The sequence below is a fragment of the Chiloscyllium plagiosum genome, chromosome 13 (assembly GCF_004010195.1).
Source record: "Chiloscyllium plagiosum isolate BGI_BamShark_2017 chromosome 13, ASM401019v2, whole genome shotgun sequence".
In the NCBI taxonomy this organism is placed as follows: Eukaryota; Metazoa; Chordata; class Chondrichthyes; order Orectolobiformes; family Hemiscylliidae; genus Chiloscyllium; species Chiloscyllium plagiosum.
Window position 1 is genome coordinate 65,085,968 of NC_057722.1, and position 17,240 is coordinate 65,103,207.

The 17,240-nt window shown below is 42.2% G+C and overlaps 1 protein-coding gene across 1 annotated transcript in view; it reads left to right on the top strand.

The window, feature by feature from the left end:
* The window catches only part of LOC122556150 (ski-like protein), a 75,313-nt gene that overhangs the window by 34,917 nt on the left and 23,156 nt on the right, over nucleotides 1–17,240 (top strand). Inside the window, exons 2-3 of the mRNA XM_043702654.1 lie at nucleotides 14,442–14,534; nucleotides 15,273–15,373. Of these exons, the coding sequence (XP_043558589.1) occupies nucleotides 14,442–14,534; nucleotides 15,273–15,373 (194 nt within the window). The remainder of the gene's footprint in view (nucleotides 1–14,441; nucleotides 14,535–15,272; nucleotides 15,374–17,240) is intronic.

Genomic DNA, 17,240 nt, shown 5'->3' on the forward strand with positions numbered 1-17,240 from the left:
GTCGGTTTATAGTAAATGTCCGTGTTGAGTCGGTCGCCCGAGATAGAAATGGAGAGGCCTAGGAAGGGGAGGGAGGAGTCTGAGACGGTCCGGGTAAATTTGAGGTTGGGGTGGAAGGTGTTAGTCAAGTGGATGAACTGTTCAACCTCCTCGTGGGAGCACGAGTTAGCGCCGATACAGTCATCGATGTAGCAGAGGAAAAGGTGGGGGGTGGTGCCAGTGTAGCTGCGGAAGATGGACTCTTCCACATATTATTGGGCTGAAGGGCTTGTTTCCACGCTGTAGGGACTCTGAGACTCTTTTATGAGAAAGTATGAGAATAAAATAAATTTATTAGAGGTTCAATTTTATATATAAAAAGAGAATGGGCGGCACAGTGGCACAGTGGTTAGCAGTGCTGCCTCACAGCGCCAGAGACCCGAGTTCAATTCCCGCCTCAGGCGACTCTCTGTGTGGGGTTTGCACATTCTCCCCATGTCTGCGTGGGTTTCCTCTGGGTGCTCTGGTTTCCTCCCACAATCCAAAAATGTGTAGGTTAGGTGAATTGGCCTGGCTAAATTGCCTGTAGTGTTAGGTGAAGGGGTGAATGTAGGGGAATGGGTTGGGTTGCGCTTCAGCGGGTCGGTGTGGACTTGTTGGGCCGAAGGGCCTGTTTCCACACTGTCAGTAATCTAATCTGTAAGAATCAGTCTTGTTTTCTCTCTTGGTACTTTGTCCTTTCTATTTTGATCATGAAGCACTGAAAGACAACGCATTGGTCAATTAACTTGTGCTATTGAATTTTCCATGTATTCTTCAACCCCTTGGTTGGCACTGGCCTCTGGGGAAAAAAAAATAAATGATTCTTCTATCCTGGGGTGTATATTAGGAATGATGATGAAAAGAAAGGATGCAGAAGGTTTCACTTGGCAGAGATCTAATGTCTAAACTGAGAGATTGTGAATTCAGAAGCGATTGGTGAAGAGCAAAGAAATCTCAAAATATTTGCTTTGAATTGAGTTACTTTCAGGGTTTACAATTAAAACCAATCCTCTTTTTGTTTTGTTCGTGAGAATGTTTTCTGTGGTAGGTAAAGTATGTGGTAAAATTCAAGAATGCATATATTATAATACCAAGTAGCTGTCTGGAAAATTCTTCACTTAGTTTGCTCAATACATTTCATTTGAACATCTGGAAGAGCTTTTTCTTTTCAAACTGCAATTTAGAATGAGCTTCCTTCTTGATAATACTGTCTGAATACTTTTGTGTAGAGGCCGGGTCTTTAAGTATATTCAAGGCTAAGATAGACAGATTTTTCATCAATAAGAGGATCAAAGGTTATGGGGAAAAGGTTGGATGGTGGAGCTGAGGATTCTCAGAGCAGCATGATCCTATTGAATGGTAGAGCAGACTTGATGGGCTGAATGGTCTAACTATGCTCCTTCATCAAATGGTCTTAGTCATGTTTTGCAGCCTTGCCTTCTCCATGAAATAATTCATTTTAGGGACCTTGTTAAGTTGAAATTGCCCTCGGTATTATAACCCGAAAGAGCATTGCCCCTAATTGTATGGCAAAAACATCAGTGCTGAAGCTAACTTTTTAAAATCATAACACTATACGTTGATGAGACTGCTAGATAATGAATTCGATTCAATTACTTCAAAGAAAATGATTAAAAAATTATTTTTTAAATAAGGGTATACTGACATATTACCCTTTATGTACCTTGCAGATTTCATTTTTAATGGATTTTGATCTTTAAAGAAAGCTCATATAGAGTTGATACATCGAACTCCGGGAACACCATCAGTTTGTACATCTATTGCACTTTAGTATAGAAAAACATCCTCAGCAGCTTGATCTTTCTATCAACTGGACGTGAAAGGAGAGGATGTGTGGGAAAAGTATGTTGTCTTTCAAAGTTGTCTGTAAGCATCACACATAGCAATGAAACTGACTTTTTAAAATATCTGTTAGCATTTTTTATGTAAACGGGTTGCAGTAGGTTCTGAGGAAGGGTCACTCAACCTGAAATGTTAACTCTGGTTTTTCTCCAAAAAAGCTGTTTTTGATGGTGCAGGTTATAATAGGCACTGGGCATAATCACAGCTGTGATCTTGGATGTGCATCGCATTTGCACTTTCACCTGATAAAAATGCTTCCTCCTTAGATTTTAAGAATTCCAATTGCCGAGTTTTGCAAAGTATAAAACAAATAAAGTTTTAACTGCATAAGCGCAGCAAGCATTTTAAAAAAATAAATGGTATGTTACCTTTGATTACGATAGGGTTTGGATATAAGGATAAAAGTGACTTGCAGTAATTATGTCAAGCCTTGCCGAAAGTTTGATAAAATGATCAGATCCCAGTTTGACTATTGTGAGCAGTTTATATCTGCTTATCTTTGACAGGGGAAATTCAAACAGGTTTCATCAAACTAATCCCTGGAATAGAGAGAGTGGTTGTATGGGAAAAAATTTAATAGACAATGCCTTTGTTTTCTAGAGTTTAGAAGGATGACAGGTGATGTCGTTCAAACATTCAAAACTCTTACAGAGCTTGACAGGTTTATTTTTGTATTCATTTGTACTGGATAAGTGGGCAGTTTCTGAATGTTATAACATTCTGAGAAGGTGTTCTCAAATGGGTACTATGTTCAGTGTTCAGGATGAAGGATGGGGTTTATGATGTTTTCAATAGATCATTCAGAACAGATCAACAGTTACTAAGAAGTTTGTTTGAGTTAGTTGGAGACATGTAAGAAAGAGTCAGACAGAAGCAGAGTCCATGTAGAAATGTACAAGTGTTAAACTGTGCTGAGAAAGTCACTGATACTGTGTAACTGGGACTCAATGAGAGGTCTCAAGAGAATTTAGACAGCTCTTGGTGGAAGTCCTAGAAGCTAGAAAATGCAGTTAAGTATTAGAGTTAGGATTTGACGGTCCTGGAATCTATGAGAGGCTTGACATAAGCTGTGAACAGTTAATATCTTAGTTCATCTGAAAATGGGGTTTGAAAAGCTTGCAGCATTGGAGGACATAGAACTGGGGAACATGGTCACAGAAAAATGGGCAGAACACTTAGTACTGAGATGGGGAGGAATTGCTTCATTCAGGTTTGTGAATCTTTGAAATTCTGCGTCACAGAGCTGTGGAGACCAGTCATTTAGTTTGTTCAAGTCTGGGACCGATTGGGCAAGAAAATAGCATTGTAGATCAGCCATGATTTCATCGTGAATGGTGTAGCAATATTGAAGGTATGAATGGCCAGCTTCCAATTCCTATTTTTCATGTCCTTATGGAGTCTATTTGCCCCATGGTACAGATCTAGTTTGGATGTTCTTGGCAATAGCTTGATTGGGTGGATCACATTTAATGGCATCTGATGGATTAAATGCTGTTTTGTCAATTTTTAGTTAGAACTTCAGCCACTAATTTCCCCAATGAGTCAAAGGTGAGCACAATGCCTGTCTGAACAAATGTGCTATAGCAGATTATGAGTAAATCTTATTTTTGAAAGATGGGGTTTACATGAGCTGGTGAAGCTACCAATGTGAGGAAGTACCACACTTGACCTCAACTTCATCAATCAATCTGTAGCAGATGTACACTCGATGCCTGGAGGAAGAACACCTCATCTTCTGCCACGAGACCCTCCAACCCCATGGCATCAATGCGGATTTCACCAGTTTCCTCATTTCCCCTCTCCCACATTATCCCAGTTCCAACCTTCCACCTCAGCACCACCCTCGTGACTTGTCCCACCTGTCCATCTTCCTTCCCACCAATCTGCTCCATCCTCCCCTCCGACCTTTCACCATTAACTCCACCTCTATCCACCTATTGCACTCTCAGCTACCTTCCCTCCAGTCCTATCCCCCTCCCGTTTATCTTTCCACTCCCAAGGATCCCAGCTTCATTCCTGATGAAGAGTTTTTGACTGACGTTGATTTTCCTGGTTTTTTGTTCCTGCCTGACCTCCTGTGCTTTTCCATCACCCCACACTCAACTCTCATCTCCAGCATATGCAGTCCTCACTTGTGCCTAGTTGATTTTAACCTCCCTGTGAATCCTCTTCCAAGGATGCCTACCTTGAAGAAATTCTCCTCATGTCTCTGCAAAGATCTCAGTGCGTCTCGCTCTTGCTCTCACACTGCAACCCCCAGGTCATCTCCTCTGCCCTGAAGCTCTTCAGCCATGTCCTGAAACAGACTCAACACTGGCATTTTCTACAAACCCACTGACTCCCACAGCTACCTGGATTACACCATCTCCCACCCTGCCTCCTGCAAAAATGCTATCTCTTTTTTTCCCAATTCTTCCACCTCCATTGCATCTGCTTCCAAGAGGGCCAGCTCCACCACAGAACACGTGAGATGGCCTCCTTTTTTAAAGGCTCCAATTTCCCCTCCCACGTGGTTGATGATGCCCTCCAGCGCATCTCATCGACTTCTCGCACCTTCACCCTCAAGCCCCATCCCTCCAACCGCAACAAGGACAGAACGCCCCGGTTCTCACCTTGCACCCCACCAACATCTGTATACATCACATCATCCTCCGCCATTTCCGCCACCTACAAACGGATCCCACCACCAGAGATATATTTCCCTCCCTACCCCATCTGCTTTCCATAAAGACCGTTCCCTCCGCGACTACCTCATCAGGTCCACGCCCACCAACAACCCACCCTCCCCTTCCAGCACCTTCCCCTGCCACAGCAGGATTGAAAAACCAGCTCCCACACCTCCATTCAAGGCCTCAAAGTAGCCTTCCACATCTATCAACGTTTCACCTGCACTTCCACACATATCATTTACTATATCTGTTTCTCCCGATGCGGTCTCCTCTACATTGGAGAGACAGGATGCCTACTCTCAGAGCGTTTCAAGAACATCTCTGGGACATCTGCACCAACCAACCCCACTGCCCCTTGGCCGAACACTTCAACTCCCCCTCCCACTTTGCCAAGGACATGCAGGTCCAGGCCCTCCTCCATCACCACTTCCTTATCACATGACACCTGGAGGAAGCACTCCTCATATTCCGCCTTTGGAGTCTCCAACCCCATGGCATCAATGTGGATTTCACCCTTTCCTCATTTCCCTTCCCCCTCACCTTATTCCAGATCCAATCTTCCAGCTCAACACCGCTCTCATGAACTGTCCCACCTGTCCATCTTCCTTCCCATCTATCCATTTCCCTCCCCCCCTCCCCCCCTCTCCATTGACCTATCACCATTATCCCCACCTCCATCCATCTCCATTTATCTCTCCACCCCCAAGGCTCCCGGCCTCATTCCTGATGAAGGGCTTTTGCCCGAAAGGTCGATTTCACTGTGAGGGAATCCTGTATCATAAAAGGCAGAATTAATTCAATGGTGAGTGGGACAGACGTGAGAAGTTAGCAGCCAAAGACTGAACATCATACTGTTGCTTGGGCGTCAGCCTCAGGAGAAGTATTTAATATCACAATTTAAAGCCTTTGGTACATTTCTGCCTGGTAATCATTTTCAAGACAAGAAACCAACTCTGGTTAACACAGATTGTAGAGGTCCAGGTTAGTACTGAGCATAGGTGAAAGATTGAATTGAAATTTGGTCAAGCTACTACACATGGGTGGATAGCAGGAGAGCAGATTATTATGTAAAAAAAAGAGTTGCAAGATGTCAGAACTTACAGTAAAAGACCTTTCTTAATTGAGCTGAATTCCTATGTAGTTCAGTGAATTCAACAGGTGTTTGAGTCAGTTGTTTTGTATTAATTTGATTGTATTATCTAAAGAATAATATAATAAGCATTCTGTGAACTTGATAAATATTCTCAAGGTAAAGTCTGGCTAAAACTGCCTAGTGGTTACCTGATACTTGCATGCACCACCTTACATAGTTCTACATTGTTGTCATAAGACTTCTCTCAAACAACAGTCAAGAAAGAATAACAACATCTCTATTTCCTCGGGAGGCTAATTTGCCATGTCCACAAGGAATCTTACCAATTTTTATCAATAGAAAGCCTCCTACCTGGGTACATCTCAGTGTGGTTTGGCAATTGCTCTCCTCAATGCAGCAAGAAACTACAAAGGTTGTGAACAGAGCCCTTTCCATCCATTGACCCGATCTATATTTCCTGATGCCTTGGGAAGGCAATCAACATAATCAAAGACTCCTCTCACCTTTGTTATGCTCTCTTCCACCCATCGGGAAGAAGATATAAAAGTTTGAATGCACGTATGAAAACAGGTAGTTCTTCTATAATGTGATTGTTGTATTCTTGTGCAATCCTGTGTTAAAGAAAAACCGTGCTTGGTGTTGGCGATGTAATCACATTACAGCCAATACATGTTTTAAAAGTTTGTGCATGAGAAACAATGTCTCCGATTCGTCAATTGCATTGTAGCTAATTTGCAGTGACGCAACGTGTTATAACAGAACGAGCTGTAGATACAAGAACAGTTTCTCCACTTCTGTAATCAGTGTTGAACCGAACTCTCAAATGTTATTTCAGATCTCTCTCTCTTCCACTCTCTCTGCACTTTCTCTGCAGCTGTTCCACTCTACATCTATAACAGAGTGCAGAATACAGCACGGAAACAAACCCTACAGTCCAATTTGTCCATGTCGACCAGACATTCTAACCTAATCTAGTCCCATTTGCCAGCACTTGATCCATATCCCTCCTATACCCTTCCTATTCAGATACCTATCCAGTTGCCTTTTAAATGCTGTCATTTTACCAGCCTCCACCACTTCCTCTGGCAGCTCATTCCATACATGTACCACCCTCTGCGTGAAAAAGTTGCTCCTTAGATTCCTTTTATATCTTTCCCCTTTCACTGTAAACCTATGCCCTCTAGTTCTGGACTCCCCCACCCGAAGGATAGGACCTTGTTTATTTATCCTATCCGCATGATTTTATAAACCTCTGTCAGATCACCCCTCATCCTCTGACAATCCAGGGAAAACAGCCCCAGCCTGTTCAGCCTCTGCCGTACTCAAATCATCCAACCCTGGCAACATCTTTTCTGAACCCTTTCAAGTTTCACAACGTCTTTCCGATAGGAAGGAGACCAGAATTGCATGCAATATTCCAACAGTGGCCTAACTAATGTCCTGGACAACCACAACATAACCTCTCAACTCCTGTACTCAACACTCTGACCAATAAAGGAAAGCATACCAAATGCCACCTTCACTATCCTATCTACCTGCGACTCCACTTTCAAGGAGCTATGAACCTGCACTCCAAGGTCTCTTTGTTCAGCAACACTCCCTAGGACCTTACCATTAAGTGTATAAGTCCTGCTAAGATTTGCTTTCCCAAAATACAGCACCTCGCTATTATCTGAATTAAACTCCATCTGCCACTTCTCAGCCCATTGGCCCATCTGGTCCAGATCCTGTTGTAATCTGAGGTAACCCTCTTCACTGTCCACTACACCTCAAATTTTGCTGTCATCTGCAAACTTACTAACTGTACCTCTTAAGCTCGCATCCAAATCATTTATGTAGATGTCAAAAAGTGGAGGGCCCAGCACTGATCCTTGTGGACTCCACCTACTTAGTATACCTCCTCTGTTCACATCCAAATCATTCATGTATGTGATGAAAAGTAGTTGACCCAGCACCGATCCTTGTAGCACACCACTGGACACAGGCCTCCAATCTGAAAAGCAACCCTCCACCACCATCCTCTGTCTTTTGCCTTCGAGTCAGTTCTGTATCCAAATGTCTAGTCCCCCCTGTATTCCATGAGATTTAACCATGCTAACCACTCTCTCATGAGGAACCTTGTTGAATGCCTTACTGAACTCCATATAGATCACATCCATTGCTCTGTTCTCATCAATCCTCTTTGCTACTTCTTAGAGCTGCTCATGAGGATTTAAACTAGTGAGGTGGGGTGATGGGATCCAGGGAAATAGTGGGGAAAGAGATCAATCTGAGACTGGTGCAGTTGGGAAAGGGAGCAAAGCAGACAGTCAGGGCAGGCTGGAACAAAACAGAGAACAAGATAGGACTGATAAATTAAACTGCATTTACTTCAATGCAAGAGGCCTAACCGGGAAGTCAGATGAACTCAGGGCATGGTTAGGAACATGGGACTGGGATATCATAGCAATTACAGAAACGTGGCTCAGGGATGAACAGAACTGTCAGCTGAATGTTCCATAATACAAATGCTATTGGAGGATAGGAAGAGAGCAAGAGAGGAGGGGGAGTGGCGTTTTTGATCAGGGATAGCATTACTGCTGTACTTAGGGAGGATATTCCTGGGAATATATCCAGGAAAGTTATCTGGGTGGAACTGAGAAATAAGAAAGGCATGATCACCTTATTGAGATTGTATTATAGATCCTGAATAGTCAGTGGGAAATTGAGAAACAGATTCGTGAGGGGATTTCAGTTGTTTGTAAGAATAATAGGGTGGTTATGGGAGGGGATTTTAACTTTCCAAATATCGACTGGAACTGCCATCGTGTTAAGGGTTTGGATGGAGAGGAATTTAAGTGTATACAAGAAAATTTTCTGATTTAGTATGTGGATGTACCTATTAGTGAAGGTACAAAACTTGATCTACTGTTGGGAAATAAAACAGGGCAGGTAACTGAGATGTCAGTGGGGGAGCACTTTGGGGCCAGTAATCATAATTCTATTAGTTGTAAAATGGTGATGGAAAAAGATAGACTGGATCTAAAAGTTGAAATTCTAAATTGGATGATGGCTAATTTTGACAGTATTAGGCAAGAACTTTCAAAAGCTGATTGGGGGCAGATGTTCGTTGGTAAAGGGATGGTTGGAAAATGGGAAGCCTTCAAAAATGAGATAGTATATTCCTGTTAGGGTGAAAAGAAAGGCTGGTAGGTGTCGGGAATGCTGGGTGACTAGAAAAACTGAGCATATGTCAGGTATAGACAGGAGAGATCGAGTAAATCCTTAGAGTATAAAGGAAGTAGGAGTATACTTGAGAGAAACCAGTAGAGAAAAAAGGGTACATGAGATATCTGTGGCAAATAGAGTTAAGGAGAATCCAAAGGGCTTTTACAAATACTTTAAGGATAAAGGGTAACTAGGGAGAGAAGAAGGTCCAGACAGCCTGCTTTGTTTTTCCAGCACCACATTTTTCAACTCTGGTCTCCAGCATCGGCAGTCCTCACTTTCCCCCAGAGAAGAGGGTCCCTCAAAATCAACAAGGTGGCCTATGTGTGGAGTCATAGGAGATGAGGGAGATACTAAATGAGTAATTTGCATCAGTGTTTACTATGGAGAAGCACATTAACGATATAGAATGTGGGGAAATGGGTAGTGACATCTTGAAAAATGTCCATGTTACAGAGGAGGTGGTGCTGGATGTCTTGAAATGCATAAAAGTGGATCAATCCCCAGGACCTGATCATGTGTACCTGAGAATTCTGTGGGAAGCTGGGGAAGTGATTATTGGGCCCCTTGCTGAGATATTTGTACCATCGGTAGTCACAGGTGTGGTGGTAGAAGACTGGAGTTTGGCTAACATGGTGCCACTATTTAAGAAAGATGGTAAGGAAAAGCCAGGGAATTATAGACCAGTGAGCCTGACATCAGTGGTGGGCAAGTTATTGGAGGGAATTCTAAGGGACAGGGTTTGCATGTCTTTGGAAGAACAAGGACTGATAAGGGATAGTCAGCATGGCTTTGTGTGTGGGAAATCATGTCTCATGAACTTGGTTGAGTTTCTGCAATCCTGATGCACTTTGTATGATACGATCTGCCTGTGTAGCACACAAAGCCACCGACACATTTTTCCCCCACTGTATCTTGGTACATATGACGACAATAAATCAATTATGAATGTGGCATAAAATCTAAAATTATAGGTTAAATCAGCAATCTTATCTGATGGCATATAATCTGTTGGGTGGAGGAGTTCACAGAGGCATTTTATTTTGTGTTGGACAGAAAGGCCCATGAGTCTGAACAATGAATGACAAAGTACTAACATGGCCAGGCATGTTGTTTGGAACTCCTCATGACATTTTCATTTTTGGCTTTCTTGCCCTATGATTTGGTTTTAGTTTATTCACATGATGTGTGTGTTACTGGCCAATATGGGTTTATTTCCCATCGCTAACTGCCCTAAAGATAAGTCATGAGAAATAACTGCACACGTTCAGTTCAGTAAGATCTATTTACGATGTTCACTTTCAAATTGTTTCCAACATAGTATAGGTTTGGCTGAGACTCATAACTAACAACACAGAAATGTAATAATATCAAAGGTTATTGGGATAACCCAGGAAAGTGGCATTGAGGTAGATCAGCCATGATCTAACTAAATAGTGGAGCAGCCTGATGTACTGAATGGCCCACTCTAGCTCCTATGTTTTAGACAAACATATACCCTGGACTGCTTTGCTGTTTGAAATTGGTGTACAATCCTAAATGTTTTAAAGGGAAATGTTGGAAACATTTCAGTCACCTTGTGGTCCCTGTTCTACTTTGCAGCTGATGGTACAGTACAGGCCACTCAGCCCTCAATGTTGCACCAACCTGAGAAAATAATGTGAGGCCCATCTAACCTATACTATTCCATTATTATCCATATGTATGTCCAATGCCCATTTAAATTCCCTTAACATCAGTGGGACTACTACTGTTGCAGGCAGGCCATTCCATGCCCCTACTACTGAGTGAAGAAACTACCCCTAATATCTGTCCTAAATCTATCACCCCTCAGTTTAAAGCTATATCCCCTTGTGTTAGCCTTCACCATCCAAGGAAAATGTCTCTCACTGTCCACTCTATCTATTCCTCTGATTATCATATACGTTTTGATTAAGTCACCTCTCAACCGTCTTCTCTGCAATGGAAACAGCCTCGGTTCCCTCGGCCTTTCCTCTTAAGACCTTCCTTCCATACTAGGCAACATCCTAGTAAATCTCCTCTAAACCCTTTCCAAAGCTTCCACATCCTTCCTATAATGTGGTGACCAGAACTGTATTCAATACTCCAGGTACAGCTTTACTAGTGTCTTGTACAGCTGAAGCATGACCTTATGGCTCTGAAACTCAATCCCCCCACCAATAAACGCCAACACATCATCTGCCACCTTAACAACCCTATCAACCTGGGTGGCAACTTTCAGGGATTTATGCACCAGGACACCAAGATCTCTCTGTTCAAGAATTTTACCATTAGCCCAATACTCTGCTTTCCTATCACTTCTTCTCACGTGAACTACCTCACATTTTTCTGCATTAAACTCCATTTGCCACTTCAGTCCAGCTCTGCATCTTATCTATGTCCTTCGTAACCCACAAGATCCTTTGGCACTGAACACAATGCTGTCTGCCTTCGTGCCATCTGCATATTTACTAACCCATCCTTCTATGCCCACATCCAGATCATTTATAAAAAATGACATAGTGGTCGCCCCAAAACAGATCCTTGAGGCACACCACTGGTAACTGAGCTCCAGGATGAATATTTCCCATCAACCACTACCCTCTGTCTTCTTTCAGCTAGCCAATTTCTGATCCAAACCGCTAAATCACCTTCAATCCTGAAACTACTGTGTGGAACCTTATCAAATGCCTTACTGAAGTCCATATACATCACATTAACCACTTTACCTTCATCCACCTGTTTTGTCACCACTTCAGAGAACTCAATGAGGTTAGTGAGGCATAACCTACCCTTCTCAAAACAGTGTTGACTATCCCTAATCCTATTATTCCTTTCCAGATGATTATAAATCTTATCTCTTATAACCTTTTCCAACACTTTACCCACAACCGAAGTAAGCCTCACTGGCCTATAGTTACAAGGTTCTTCCGACTCCCCTCCTTAAACAAGGAAACAACATTTGCTATCCTCCACTCTTATGGCATTAATTTTGTCAACAATGAAGACATAATGATCAAAGTCTAAGGCACTGCAATCTCCTCCCTGGCTTCCCAGAGAATCTGAAGATAAATCCCATCCAGCCCAGGGGTCTTAGCTATTTTCAGATCTTCCAAAATTGATAAAACCTTCTCTTTGTCAACCTCAATGCCGTCTAATCTTGTAACCTGTATCTCCATATTCTCTCTAACATTGCCCTTTTCCAATGTGAATACTGACAAAAAGTATTCATTTAAGCGTTTCCCCATGTCCTCGGATTTAACACACAACTTTCCACTACTATGTTTGATTGCTTTCAGATGCAACCAGACTTGCTGAGTTTCACCAACAATTTCAGGTATTGTTTAAGATCTTCAGCATCCATACTTCTTTGTTGTATTGTGGTGTTTTCATGTATTTGCTGCCCTTGTCCTTCTAGATGACGTGGTTGTGGATTTGGACTTAAAGACTTTGGGACGTCAAACGGTATTTATATAGTTAGTCCAGTTTAGGTTCTGGTCAATGGTCACCCCCAGGGTGTTGATAGTGGAGGACTCAGTGATAGTAACACAGTTGCTGCACTTCTCAGCAAATCAGTAATTCAAGGGAAAACATGATGCAAACATTAAACTAAAATTTGAAGAGGAAAGGTAATATTGATCACCCAGAATTTTACTGACAAATGCTTGCCAAACCTGTCAGAGTAAGATTGGTCATCTTCAAGTTGTTCCAACATGTTACCCCCTTTTGTCAACATTAGACAATTATGTTGTATTCTTAAAGAAATTATGATAGCTAAAATGCTGCCCCACTGCCACCTCGAACACCTGTCTAGCTTCATTCTCCAGAATTAGGACCAGCACTGCAGCATACTTTGTTGGACCACTTTACGTCTTGACAGAAAGAGCTCTTCTGTGTACATTTTAAAACACTTTACACCCCCCCCCCCCCCACCCCCCCCCCCAAAACCTTTCATACTTAAGAAAGAAATGAAACCAGATAGACCATCTGGCATCAACTTAGGCACCAGAAATGAGAACAGCATTCTCTTTGTGGATGTTTCACTGGAGTCGAGTTGGCCAGAATGGTGTTAGCAGTGACTCCTGGCTCATAGGCCCAATGTGTGGCCTCCTGGAATGGCGCAGCGGAGACTCTTGACTGCAGCAAGCAGCAGCAGGCATCAACTGTGGTGGTGCCGGTGCCTAGAGCAGAGGCTTCCTGTTGTGGTAGGCCCTGAGTCGGAACCCTGCAGATGTCCCGGAGCTGTGTTTGGGACACCAGCCAATGTCTATGTGAGTGTTTTCTTTTTCTTTTCCCTTTATACCTCAAAATCGTACCGGATTGTGATGACAGAACACTTTTAACTATATCTCCCTAAATAAACAGATAGTTTTTCTATAACACGATGGTTGCATTCTTGTGCAACCCCATATTATAGAACAATCGTAATTTAGAAATAGTGCTTAAAATGTTGGCGCTGTAATCACATTACAGCCAACACACATTTTAAAGTTTGCACTTTAGAATAAATGTCCCCAACTCGCCAATCACTTAACAGCAAATTCACGTTAACATAATGCATGTTTCAGTAGAAAAACCTGTATGTTACAATAAATCATTCATTTATTCAAAAACAGCTCTATCGAACCTGTAAAGTCCTCCTTACCAGCATCTAGGACTTGCGCCAAATTTGGGAAGCTGTCTCACATAGTCAAGCAACATCATGAGATAGTCACACACTCAGAATCAAACCTTACAATGCCCCAGATACCATCTCGTCATCCCTGGATATGTCCTATTGTATTGGCAACAGAGACTCTTCCAGTGGTCATCAACACCACAGATGCCAGACGTCAGCTGACTCAAATTGCTCAGTGTGATATCGAGAAACAGTTGGAGGCACTGGATTCTGCAAAAGCTTTGACAACATGCTGGCAATATTATTGAAGGCTTGTGTTCCAGAACATGCCGCTCCCCTAGCTAAGGTCTTTTAATACAGGTATCTACCCAACAATATTGAAAATTGCCCAGGTATGTCCTATAAACAAAAATCAGGACATATCCAGCTTAGCCAGTTACTGCAGGAGTTTCTCCGGGTAGTGTCCTAGGCCCAACCACCTTCAGCTGCTTCTTCAATGACTTTACCGCCATCATAAGGTCAGAAGTAGGGATGTTCACCAATGATTGCATCATTTGCAACTCCAGATACTGAAGCAGTTTATGTTCAAATGCAGCAAGATCTGGACAATATCCAGGCTTGGCCTGAGAAGTAGCAAGTAACATTCACAACACATAAATGCCAGGCTCTGATCATCTCCTATAAGAGATAATCTAATCAGGTCTCTTACCATTCAACTGTGTTACTATCACTGAGTCCTCCACTATTAACACCCTGGGGATGACCATTGACCAGAACCTAAACTGGACTAACTATATAAATACCGTCTGACATCCCAAAGTCTCTAAGTCCAAATCCACAACCACTTCATCTAGAAGGACAAGGGCAGCAAATACATGAAAACACCACAATACAACAAAGAAGTATGGACTTTTATGTTCGCCAAATGTATTGATTCTTCAAATGTAATTTTTTTTTTTCTCTTTTGTAGCAATCTGATTCTGAAGAACTTCAGCTGAAAAAAATGCGGGTGGAGCATAAAGATCCTCAGGATGAGCTGTGTGAGAAAAGTCTTGACAGAAAGGTACTCTATAAATGCAATGCCCAATTCTTTTTTTGGGATGTGGTTCAGCATCACTAGAAAGATTTCAGCATTTTGGAAATGATCTTACTCCACCCATTTTCTTTTGCTTTAGTTTGTAATTTTGGAAATAAAAATGCTGAGGAAAGAAACTCAATCGCTATAGTCTTGTGGTTTCCAGTTCAATTGCATGAGAATGGTTGTTTGCCCAACAAATCATTGTTACACCACCAACAATTTATCAAGTCTTTCTAAACTGTTAGTAACTTGCTGTTTCCTTAAGTGATGAAGTTTGTGTTGAATGTACTGACAGCAGTCCATGCTGCCTAAGCATGAGCATTATCAGATCGTCTATAATCTCATTGAATAGCAGAGCAGACTCTGCTGAGTCGGCTGAGTTGCCTACTTCTCCTCCTATACCTAATGGTTTTATAATTACTTATTTCTCACTTAAATGAATAGCAGTAGTATCTGCTCCTGTCCAGTATATTTTCAAAGCATTTTTGTAGAACAGCTTAGCAGCTATAGTTATCATATTATCATCACCGTAAAATACTGCTGTAATGTTTTAGTTTTACATGATTTGCTGAAAGGTGTCACTTTTGATGTAATGGAAGCTGTTGTTAATTTAGTGTCACAAAAGACTGGTACTTTAGAAATGGTGGTTTGAGATGGTATTGGCATCTGTTTTATTCTAAATTTGTCAATGTTTCTCTTCCTTCCATGTTTGTTTTATTGCAGGCTGACTCCCAGCATCCTTTGACATTCCAGCACTGGTATCCAGTCATCAAACAAGAAATGGATCATCTGACTCAGCAACATACTTCGGTTATCCATCCCAGGTAAATATCATTTGGATTACATTTACTCAGTCAACATCTGCTGTAGAAAATGACTTGGAAAAACTTGGATACACTTTGTTGACTAATTTTCTTCTTTTGGAAATAGATGATGACAAATTATCTGCTGAACCTAATGATGTATTGTACTTTGACAGTAATCAACCCATCTAAATTTATATTTATTGTTAAATTAAAACAGCTTTGAATTCTCTCCCATCAATGCAATAAGTAAACCTGTATCAGTTTCAAGCTTGCATTACAAGTTACATCGCCTATAGCACTTAGGAACATGGAATTAAGAACGCAATTGGGTCATTTGTTACCCCACCTACACTACTGTCTGGGAAGAGAACGCCACAGACTAGGAACTCTCTGGGAGGGGGAAAAAAGACTTCTCTGCCTTAAAAGGGAGTTCTTCTATTCTTGAACGGTGCCCCTGGTTTGAGAATCTATCACAAAAAAGAAATCTCCTCCCAGTATCCACTCGATCAAGTCCTGTCAAAATCTTGGATGTTTAAATAAGATTACCCATCAATGCAAAAGGCAAGGCAGAAATGCTGTGAACATTCAAGTGGACATAAAATGATTAACGTCTAAGATAGCAAGCGAAGAACACTGAGGCGCTCCTACACTGTTGCATGAGTTGGTTGCTGGTCCTGGTGCACAAAGAGGCCTGCAGCAGAATTGTAATGAAAGGTGTCTTTGCACTTCACACTGCAGCATGAAAGTAGGTACTACATTCTAAATCAGTCGCAAATATGCCCATGACGTGGTGAGGCAAGTGTAAGTCTGATGTCAGTCTCCATGGATGCAAAGTTTCAGGTAATTGCTACCCAGGAATTGTGCCCTGAGGTATTGAGGACTGTTGGCCAATGTGGAGGCTCAGAAGAGCAAGGGGGCAAAGCTAGAGCTGCCAGGGGTTGCTCATGTTGACAGCTGTTGCGATCTGCTTTCTGTCTGCCATGTGGGAAATTAATTTGGTACCCATGAGGATGGCCTCAACTGGGACCTTGGGTTCATGTCACACTACAGGTGACTCAACTACATCTTATACTCTCTCGTCCACATACTCACATGCTTATGCAGACCCTCTCTCATATACATGCTCTCTGTCACACGCTCTCTCTCGCGCGCTCTCTCTCGCGCGCTCTCTCTCGCGCGCTCTCTCATACACGCAAGCACACACGCACATACCCACACACACCCTCTCTCTCAGGCTTATACCCCATCGTGCACTCTCACACACACTTTACCAAGCTTGCACATACGCAAACACACACTCTCTCACACACTCACTCATTCCTGCACATACAAATAACTCATGTGTTTATGCATTTGCTGAATTATATTTGCAGATGCATTCTATTTTGTGCAAAAAAAATTCACAACCTGTAGGCGGTCATTGCAGCCAGTCAATCCACATAATATTTTGTAAATTTTACTTTGGAAATAGGACCAGTCTGACTCCAGATTGGAATCCAGACAGACTCTGACCTTTAATGCATTGTCTGAGCTGAGATGTCACCTTTTTTTTGTATAAAACCTTAAGTTATCTTGAGAATGTGACTTAAAAGAAGTTCTGGGATTTACATAGAGTCATAGTCGTAGAGTTATAGAGATTTACTGCACGGAAACAGACCCTTTGGTCCAACTCGTCCATGCTGACCAGATATCCCAACCCAATATAGTCCCACCTGCCAGCACCCACCCCATATCCCTCCAAACACTTCCTATTCATATACCCATCCAGATGCATTTTAAATATTGCAATTGTACTAGCATCCACCACTTCCTGTGGAAGCTTATTCTATACATGTACCACCCTCTGTGTGAAAAAGCTGCCCCTTAGGTCTCTTTTATATCTTTC